The sequence below is a fragment of the Frieseomelitta varia genome, unplaced genomic scaffold, assembly GCF_011392965.1.
Source record: "Frieseomelitta varia isolate USP_RPSP 00005682 unplaced genomic scaffold, Fvar_1.2 scaffold_384, whole genome shotgun sequence".
Lineage (NCBI taxonomy): Eukaryota > Metazoa > Arthropoda > Insecta > Hymenoptera > Apidae > Frieseomelitta > Frieseomelitta varia.
This window is the reverse complement of record NW_025110128.1, coordinates 213,959-224,558: the sequence shown is the minus strand read 5'-3', so window position 1 is coordinate 224,558 and position 10,600 is coordinate 213,959. Positions and strand designations below refer to the sequence as shown.

The window sequence follows — 10,600 nt, the reverse complement described above, 5'->3', positions numbered from 1 at the left end:
AAAAAAAAAAAAAAGATACAAATTGCCAGGTGAGAAATTGCAAAAACAGTTTGTGTAAATATAAACTTGTTAGTTGACATGATAAAAAAAGAAAAAGAAAGGAAGCATTCAAATGAAATGAAGACCAACCTGAGCCAACGTTGCGGGACATTCGTATCATCCGCAGAACCTATAATAGATACAGTTCGTTTTATCCTCCGCTCGTTACAGTTATTCGATCGGTTGTTTCTCCCTTCCCACTCTCTGAGACTAACAGCCAACAACTGTTTCAACAGACCTTTGATAGACGGTCTTCTGATAGCCTTCACGGGCGTAGCTTTCTTTCCCAAATTTCTTTGGAAGGTATTTAGCGACGACAGTCTTTCTTGTACAGGTACAGTGGTAGCACCAGCCGTGGAACGAGCAATATTGGAGTCCGTGGTAGGCCAACTTAAACTACTACTCGCATCTTTCGTGGCTTGATTTGCTGGATCATTTTCGTCGACCGGATTCGGACGATCCTCTGAGCGCGTTCTCCTTTTAACGCATGGCTCTTGTAATATACATGACTCCTCGACCGTGTTAACTACATTCTGTGATATTGCACTGTGTCTTCGTTTACCAATAGCACTATCGCTCGTTTTGTTCGTTGAACTTCTCACACTCTCCTCTATCGTATTCCCCGTCACTTTTGTACTACGCGATTTAAGTCTAGAATTTACATATGTCTTCGTTTCTAAAGAACCTGCATCTACCAATGTATTTCGCGAATGAGCTGTTAAGTTGTGTCTTCTCGCGCTTCGAACATCCTTTCTCGAAGTGGAAAACAATGTCGCTTGTTTATGACATGATCCGTTCAATACATTAGCTTTTACTTCGTTCTCATTACAGTTAGTACTTCTCGGAACCATCCCATTGCACTCCGTGGTAACGGCCATGGAAGAGTGTGTACCATTACATTCACTAGAAAATGCACTTTGGTGTATCACATTTGAAACGTTAGAATCGTTTTTCTTTTCTGCCTCCGGTGACTGCCGAGATGATTTTGAATTTTTCTGTTCAATTGATATATCGTGTTCTTTAATTGTCGTTTTTGGTTCCGTGATAGGTTCTGTCTTTTCCGCTGGAATTGCTTCGGATTTCGGACTATTTACTTCTATACTTTTTTCTAATGTTTTATTGGACGATGATTCCACAGATTGAATGTTTTCATTTAACAAATTTTCTGGAATATTCGTGTGTGTTTCATTTTTTTGACATTGATTTTTTTCAACTTTCTCTATTGGTGTACATATGTTTTCAACATTTGATTCTTTTCTATTCTCTTGTATTTCCTCAGGAATATCTGGCCTTTTCAAATCAACATTATGATTTATTATAGGAGAAGGCCTTGATATACCTGAAGAGACTGGATTACAATTATGTCTTGCTGGAGCTTCTGAAAGTGTAGCTGTAGGTGTGTGGATAGTATGATGGGTCACAACACACTCCTTCTGACTAAGCAGAACCTTTCAAAAAAGAAAAGAAATTTGTTCGACAATCTGATCAATATGTTTTCCTACATCTTTCAACTTCTTTTTCTTACAGTTATTAAAAATATATTTTTTAATAACATATACCTCACTACGAGATGGACCTGGTGGATCTAACATCAATGTAACCACGCTTGTATTATCTGCACGTAATCTCTTTGATGACCACTTTTCCAATGCTCTATCCACAAGGCTTTTCGAAGGATTTATCCATAGATGAACATTATCAGCTTGCTATTTAAAGTAGAAATTGTACAAACATGAAATGTACAAACATATCTTTGTACATTTAATATATTATACAAGTTTCATCTAAACATACCCCATTACATGTTTGTTGAGAAGCAATGAGATGCTTTTCATTATGTCTATCTGCAGCTTGGACAATAGACACTGCAGCTTGAGGTGTTAACATATTCCACAAGCCATCTGTTCCAAAAATAAGACAACGATGTGATTCAACGTCAATTGTAACTACTTTAACATCTGGTTCCGGAGACACTACAAATGTGTTTAATTCAGAGTTATAACTCCAAAGATCACCTATGAAACAGAAGATTTTTAATTATTTAATAATTCACAGATTCTTATGGGTTTCTTTCTGACATTTCAACAATAATGTAAGACTGTTTCAACAGGAATATAAGGATGTACCTAAGGATCTAGCAACAGCAAGAAAGGGAATTTCATCTATATGTGTTGATCTTCGAACAGGCCCTTTGTGTCCAATACGAGGTCTGTTCCAGACAACTCTTGGAACCCCGGATTTGCTAACAACTTTACCACCAGATTCGTGTATCCTCATCATTTCAGGACCACTCTCTGGTTTATGGTCCTTGGTTAAAGCTTCAGCACGCCACTGAGGATCACCATCTACTTGATATCCCAATATTATGCCAGAATCTCCCACGTGACCCAGGTAAATTTTGCCTTTGCGAATAAAGGCTATGCTAGCCGTAGTCCCAGCCGTGGATGGTAGTCCGGATGCGGTTCTCGGCCACTTGTCTGTCGCAAAAGTACATCTTCGTCAATGTATATTCTCACGACGAATCCCCATGGGAAATCACCCTCTACGATACTGCGCTTCACAACGGGCAAATCGATCGGGGAAATACGAACGACATCGAATATTTTCTCTCAACTACTTTTTCATCGAGCTCAAACTTTCAGGTTAGCTCGGATTACATAACCTAAATTCTAACCTAATCGGGCGCAGGTGGTGGGGGAAATACGCGGGACAATGAGAGAAATTCTACAAAAAATGCCAAGCGCATCACGTTTTTCGATGAATATGTCGATGAAGCGGCAGGATTTGGCGGGAAACGGACGAAAGCGATAGAAACAACGGGGAGAAACAACGAAAATGAATTTTTTACCGAGCTCCCGCCACATCGCATAGTGTGTATTCACGTATCCGTCTTTGATGGCTCGAAGCACATCCTCGTCACGATCGCTCCAGAAATTCTTCTGTTTGACGATAACGTTCATCAGGTGTTCCTTGGCGAAAGTAGCTGCCTCGCCGCCGCCGTGGCCGTCGAATATGCCAAAGAAGGCATATTCCAGATCTTTGTCATCCGGTGTCGACTGAAAGGCCACGCTGAACATGTCCTCCATGTACTTACGACCGCCCTGATTACAGTGTCCGGTCACTCTTAGGTTAACCCCAATACTCAACGGCATGATGGTGCACGCCGATGATACGGGATGCCAACGAGACGAGACTTTACACCTCCTTTTTACTACGCACTCTTTCGACACGCACAAGGGAACGGAAGCCTCGTATTTACTGGGCAAGTCTGCGCGTAGCTTGAGCGACGCACACACACTCCAACGATCATGGCCCAACACAGCACAATGACGTTGCGCGCACCGGAGTAGGGCAGGAGGGGTTGTCCCCTCTACGATTTCACCGTCGCTGATGTGCCTACCACTATACCCCGACGTTTCTCGAGAATCTTCAAACCAAGCATTTTCGAGCAATGCAATTTCATTTTGATCCCTTTCTTAACCTATAAACGCACCTCGTTAACTTATAAAAAGCTGTATAAGTATAATGGAGAAAGCAATAAAAATATCTGCTACCTAATAGAAGTAATTTCTTCAAGCTGTTATTGCATAGTGGCGATTAAACATTTCAGATTTTACAACTTGACCGTGCCTACTCTCTCTCTCTCTCTCGAGTCGTTTTATTGGCAAATTTCTCAAGTTTGAGAGAAACATCGTTTTTAATACACATTCGACTCTTTTTCGTGAAATATTCAAGCTGTTTCTGTTCTCGGATAGAAAAATCGAAGTGGCAGAGTTTCAAATCGATTGGCGCGCAAGGAGTTCCACGCGGATGCCGTAACATTGTATACGTTGTTGATCCGTTCGATAATTGGCAAAATGTATCGTGCGTACGTATTTCTAAAAGATAAGTGTTCCCGTTAGCTCGATTCTCATGAAGCATATGCTCTCCCCGACGAATGTCAACGATAATAGTGGCTGCTCGATAATCACGATTGGACAATTCGATTTAGCCGCGCTTTGAATTCAAGCTGGGAAAAGCTAGATGTACTCTTTTGAAATTTCCAAAAACTCTCCGTAAACAGCAACTCGGTAACATTACCTCGGTTATATTACCCTCACCGACGACCACCACATGCAGAGCGGTATCGCGTTCCCCTTTCGTTTCAGCGTTTCCTGTCCATCCCCACCGTCGTGGAAACTTTTACCGCGTCCCTCTCGCCTCCAGCCCCTGACACAGGACCGGCCCATCAACGTCGTGGTGCTATTCATGCCGCGCATCTCGGCTCACGCAGTTGCTGCGTTGCCGCGTCTTCTCCGCCGAACCTGAACTTTCTTGTCCAGCTGGTGGACAAACTCTCGCACGCCTTTGGAAAATCCTTCCCAAAATCATACACCACAATCGTATATAAACGTATGCTGCAACGCGCAATTACCTGGATCCTTATTTTATTACAATTTCTGTTACAGGAAGTCAAACTGGGGTAAGGTCGAATGATACGTAAAATGCTTACTGGAGCGTATAACATTTCGGTCGTTTTCTGATTTAAGTTTCCCTCGTCGTTTGAATATTCGCATGTTTAATGATGTAAACATGTGACATACGTTCGTAAGGAATACTTGATAATAGATGAAGTATTGTTGTTGAAGAGCGTAATGTTGCTGTTACATTTTCAGGTTATTTCGCCAAGAGGCGACCGAGGAAATGAAAGCGAACGAGGTGGAAAGCAAACATTCTGTTTTGTCAGACTGCAGTTATCTCTTTCCAAGAGCAAAACACGGGGCACGTGTTTGAACTTGTTCAGCCCGCGATCTGGCAACACTGCGCTTCGTTCAAAATAGCACTCCCAGCTGGCGGCTTTCGCTTAATATCCGATGGGCTATAGTTTGATGGGAACTGTTTTTTGACTTTGTTGCAAACGCAAAACTGATTTCGTTAACATTTTGCTTTGCGATTCCACTCGTTCGGCCAAAAATTATGGTCAACAATTTTTATGATTTGCAAGACGATAGGCAATACAGTCGGTATGTGTCATCGATTGCATCATCTCCTCGAAAAGATGGCTGTTCTTTTCTGCTTGGAAACAGTTATGCGGAAACACGCCAATCAGTAGTTAAGCTATTTCTTTCTAATTTGTCGTTAATGTCAGCGATTTGTTAACTAATTAGAGGAATAGTTGGCGAAGTATTTTCATTGCTCAAATTTCATTGCTGATTGGACTGTTAAATTAATAAATGCAGCAATTTTAAAAGTAAATCTAATTTGAAAGTGTCAAAATAGCTGTTGCGCTACCATCTATCGACGATCGGCAGAATTACCAAAAGATGCGGACAATAAAAACGGTTACAAAGATAAATGCGTACCTAAATAATTAAAACTACTTTTTGCAATTTATGACTGAAATGATTAATTTTTCTTTGCAAGAAAATGATATATATTACAAACATTGAACAAAATTTCAGTCAATACTGAATATTTTTCAAAATTTGTTAAAATATTTTTACAATATGCGGTATATTTTTAGTTTTATAATAATAGTTTAATTTTATAAAATAGTTTTATAATAATAATAATAATAATAATAATAATAATAATAATAATAATAATAATAATAATGATAATAATAATAATAATAATAATAATAACAACAACAACAACAACAACAACAACAATAATAATGTTTTATGAATGTAATTAATATAATTCGACATAAGATTTTATTTAAATGTTTATCGATTAATTGAGTAATTAGCTACTGAAAAATTTTTGCAAAACAAAAATTTACAGATTTTGTATTTTATAAATGTCTATAGCGTGATCATCTCAATATTACAATAAATTTAATGTTATGCGATTAACTAATATTCATTTATGGTATTATTCGCGAAATATAAATATAGAAACTTTAAATTTATTTTCAATGTGACAAGCCAAGTGATTCAGAAATCTTCTTTGAAACAAGTCGCAAGTTCAATCACGTTGAAATAGATATACCTAACGACATCTTTAAAGCACTTGTGTGTTACTAAGCCAAGCCGAATGCATCGATTGTGTCAGAGAAGATTGATTGATGACGTGATGCAGTATAACAATCTTTTATTTCAAGTGTCATTCAATTTGCTATTATATCTTGATTCTCTCTGTATCTAATTTTTCTATTTAAATATATAGTGCACATATTGTTCACTGAAGTAAACTGAACATCGCATTTGAAATTTAACAGTACAGTAGCATATAATATTCTATGACGAATAACAAATATTTTATAAATATTTTAGTCATAAAGTATAAGTGAAAATATTATTTCTTAATTTTTATTTTTATTGTATGTTAGTATTTGTAAGCGATAAGAAAAATCTCACTGATAAGAAACAACATGTAGAAAATGATAAAAATATTTTATAATTTCTCACTAGATTTTGCAGAAACTTAATAGGAAACCAGAGTAATGGTAAGGTATGTTAGCTAAGAAAAGTATATAAATGAAAAAAGGATAGAAAATTAAGTATATGATTTCTTCATATTACAAAATCCTATCTATTTACTCTGTGTATTAACAACGGTATAGAAATATTCCTTGCCTTTTTTATAATCTATATGCTAGACAAGGAACGAAGATATCGTATTAGACAAGGAAAGAAGATACGTGTAAGGATAAATACATTCACCAACTTGTATTACAATGCCAAATACTTTCAATGTTATTGGAAACACGTGGCACTACTGGAAGTTCTATCACATAAAAAGTTTTTTTTGTTAGATGGCATTACTTTGTTTATTGGCATGATAATATTTATTTAGTTAGAAGATTTAACTAAAAACTTCAAAAACTAAATTTTTTATTTCATTATTCAATTTGTGTAATATAATTTTAATTTTAACATATTTAAAAATGTGTAATATAGTTTACATTGAGTACAATTTTAAAGAAGAAACTTTTTAAAATAAAATTTATAGTCTGAATGATGAGTTCAAAGTACACAATCAACAGAATCAGATTTAAAATTACAAAAAAATTTGTAAAACAGTCTTGCATTTTCTTTCATCCATAACCAGACATTGAAGATAATAGTATTCATATTATATTTTTGTCAAAAATTTGGTAACGTCTTTTTTCTTTGTCTAATTTGGTAACAAAATATTATTTTTCTTTTTTTTGTAAAATCAACTATACATATATCATGTAAGTCTTAATTATAAGAATATATCTTAAATATTATTTGTAAATTTGTTGGCATAGAAAAAATTCAATGTATAGCGTCAAAAGTTATTTACTTAATATCTTCCACGTCCTGCACAGAAATATAAAATCTGTTAGAAAATTCTCAAATATAATTATAAACTGAGATTCAATATAATCTATAAAATTTTACCTCTTCCCAAAGGCAGTTTAATCGGTACATTGTTTTTTCTATGAATTGTAGTACCTCGTCCACCTATATTAAAATGTATAATATTAAAATATCTTCAGTATAGAAACACATAATATTAATAATATATTCTCAGTTACTTGTTTACTTGTACTACATTGTTATTACAAGATAAATTTTAAATCTAAAAATTAGAAAAAAGAAAATGATTTTCAAAAGTAAATGTTTTACCAATTGGTGGGAAATTGACTTCGTTTAATGGATCAATAGTTTCATCTATCTCAAGAGCTTGAGCTGAAAATATCAATTATATTATGTAAAGTATCAGTTACATTCAGTGTAAAGAGTATGAAAGTATACTTACCCGTTGTTTTAGGCGCACGTAACGGCCGCATTGGCATATTTAACTAAAAGTACAAAAAACAGGTTATTTTCAAATTACTTTACGCATTAATTTTAATTAGAGTTTATTTTAGGACATGAAAAATTACTGATTGAAAACTATTTATTGACAACAACTTGTATAATTTTTTCGAGTATTATAAAAGAATGTAGAAATCAATAAAAAAATTTTTATTATTTCAAAACAAAGTTTCATCGCAATTACTTTAATGTTAGTACTCACAGTTGCGGTGTTTGTTTGAGATGTACCGGGTTTAATATTATCAATTCTATCTATAGATGTATCCGCATTCCATCGATTTAATTTTTCTTTGTCACTTCGTTGAGATATTTCATTTTTATGCTCTATAGATACCTATAGATACCAATCATATTGAGAAAATTTTATACTTGTCACAATATGAAGTTTTCTATTACCATCTAAACATTTTTATATAATAAAAATTAAAAATTTTATACTCACTTTATCCACTTTAGTAGTTTGTTCTCTCTCGATATTTAATTTTTTTGTACGACACTGAATATCATACATTTGTTTTTCAATATTAATGTCGAAGTGCAGGTCGTGTGGACGATGCACGCCTTCAATCATTTCTATATCTAAATAGTCACAACAATAATCGCATATTAAGAAACCCCATCGTGTTACTATCGATTTACTACAATATTGAGTAACATCTATAATTTTATGGAACTAAATGGAAACCAGACAAATTGTTATTAAAGATGCTATATACTCTAAATGATTGGGAATACTTTTTGTATACATACATCACACTCGTAGCCACGTCTATCGGAAAAGTAATCTTTGGAAAATCGATACTCTCCAATTACAAGAGGAAGATCATGGGAGCTCACATTCTTTATAGCAGTATTCCTCAATTCTGTAAATAGCGCTTCTATCGAATAGATTAAATAGTCCTCCAAACATCCTCCTAAAATACAATTACAAATTAGAATAATACTTTTTCAATTCTTTTATCTCTAAGTTATTAATTAAATCTTTATATTTACTGTCATCATCAATCATTTTCATTAGTAATGATTCTACAGCAGGGTACAAGTCTTTCAAAGTAAATAATGGGGGATATTTATTTCCAGTCTTCCTAGCATCCAAAAATTTGGTGAACTTATCGTACATAAGTGAAAAATCATTTTCTCCATCTTCTAAATTAATAGGAATCTGATGTGTTTGCTGGCTAATTTCTATTGCATCTCTTCTCCAGCCTAAAGGTATTTTTGGTTTTAACAATTCGTGGTATATATCTTCAATGCCATTTTCTATACTAAATTCTGCAACTGCAAATTCTGCAGGGAAAAACTCATATTTATTGATTCCTATATTTTTTTTGCAAAACCAATTTGTATGTATGAATATGAATTTCAACTTTGGCAAGTCTGTAATAAACGATAATATTAAGTGTTAAACAATTGATCGATATTTCAAACAAGAAAAGTTCATAAGATTCAATATAGAATACTTACTGTTATGTAGTACACCTAAGGAGACAACAGATTCTATGTACCTAAGCATATTTTGATGAAATTCCTGTTCTTTCTTTTCTTGTAACTCTAGTAAGGCCAAGCTCTCTCCAGTTGTAGTTTTCTTGTCTGTACTCGCATTGCTCTGTGACTTAATCTTATATTGTTTTGCTCTAGCTTTATAAATTCCCTTTTTTTGTGATGAAAGATTCTGTGATAATATAAAATTACCCACAAATTATTGAAAATCATGCATTTAATATATTCCTCTGAATATTACTTCTTATATAGTGCCACGAAAAACAAAAAAAAAAAAAAATAGTTTGGTCAATTTCTTTGTTATTCTATCATGCTGTGGTGCCTGGGTTCTGCCTGGGTTCCTTCGCATCCATCCTAGATGCATATTGTTTATTGTTTATATGTGTTAAACAAAATTATCGTTTCTCAAGGAGTCCAGAAGTTATCGTTTTCTCTTTTGATTAGGGAGTTATGGGAGAAACATAAAAATGTACGTTAGAACTAAATAGGCCCGGGTATATATGACCTTATTTTTTTTATTAGTATGTAAATATTTACATATATCTCGAATATCATCTTCCACGTAGTTATGTAATTGTACTATGCAAGTGCTTGAAATAACGGAATACATTTTTGAATTAGAAAATACATATTAAATTCGATTATTTTTTATTCAAAGAACAGAGTATGTCCATTTGAATTATCGATTTGTTGAACATGAACGCATCGGACATATAGAATGTATGTGTGTATATTACCTTCCAGTCATCGCTGCAAGCCGCCGAGAGTTCTTTGAAGTTTTTTGGGGCAGATAAACCACGACGTTCTTGCTCTTTCGCCCAGTCGAGCATGAAGAAATAAAATGCATTTTTCGACATTGTGAACCGAGATACTACTTTTAACACACCACTTCAACGTTAGACGACCGCTCCTTTTTGTACCACAGAGGTAGTTGACATTTATTGACAGCGCCCTCTTCAAATCTGAGGAATTATATACGTTCGAAATTTGAATAATAAAGAATGGTTCGAACTAAATGATCTTACTAGAGAATTACTGTAAATAAAGTATAGGTTAGGATACCTTGCAATCATAAATTATAGAACTGTATTCCACAATAATTGGTATTACAATGCCATTGATCGAAATAACAGCTTTGTAGTTGTAATCAAACTAATTATTTAACTTATCACGAATAATTTAATTAAACTTAATCGCGAGTAATGAAAATAATGTTATATTGCTCTGTAAAATTTATTTAAATAAAGCAGGAAATCATCATAAATAAGCTGTGTGTTGCCATCTGTTTG

The 10,600-nt window shown here is 34.3% G+C and overlaps 2 protein-coding genes across 3 annotated transcripts in view; both read right to left on the bottom strand.

Annotated features, from left to right (window-relative positions):
• The window catches only part of LOC122531295, an 8,826-nt gene extending 5,159 nt beyond the window's left edge, over positions 1–3,667 (bottom strand). Inside the window, exons 1-5 of one of the 2 annotated variants that reach the window (XM_043659097.1) lie at positions 2,888–3,667; positions 2,166–2,516; positions 1,834–2,054; positions 1,599–1,745; positions 130–1,487 (exon numbers count right to left, since the gene is read on the bottom strand). In XM_043659097.1, the coding sequence (XP_043515032.1) occupies positions 130–1,487; positions 1,599–1,745; positions 1,834–2,054; positions 2,166–2,516; positions 2,888–3,191 (2,381 nt within the window). In that variant the 5' untranslated portion in view covers positions 3,192–3,667. The remainder of the gene's footprint in view (positions 1–129; positions 1,488–1,598; positions 1,746–1,833; positions 2,055–2,165; positions 2,517–2,887) is intronic. The other variant, XM_043659096.1, reaches the window with a different exon arrangement.
• Positions 3,668–6,304: 2,637 nt separating this feature from the next.
• On the bottom strand, positions 6,305–10,273 carry LOC122531298 (protein maelstrom homolog). The gene is made up of 10 exons (XM_043659100.1): positions 10,049–10,273; positions 9,276–9,483; positions 8,805–9,188; positions 8,562–8,725; positions 8,254–8,484; positions 8,014–8,145; positions 7,753–7,795; positions 7,620–7,682; positions 7,392–7,454; positions 6,305–7,310 (listed from the first exon to the last, which is right to left on the bottom strand). The coding sequence occupies exons 1-10, from the start codon at positions 10,166–10,168 to the stop codon at positions 7,294–7,296; spliced, it is 1,425 nt and encodes a 474-aa protein (XP_043515035.1). The 5' UTR covers positions 10,169–10,273; the 3' UTR covers positions 6,305–7,293.
• Positions 10,274–10,600: the final 327 nt, after the last annotated feature.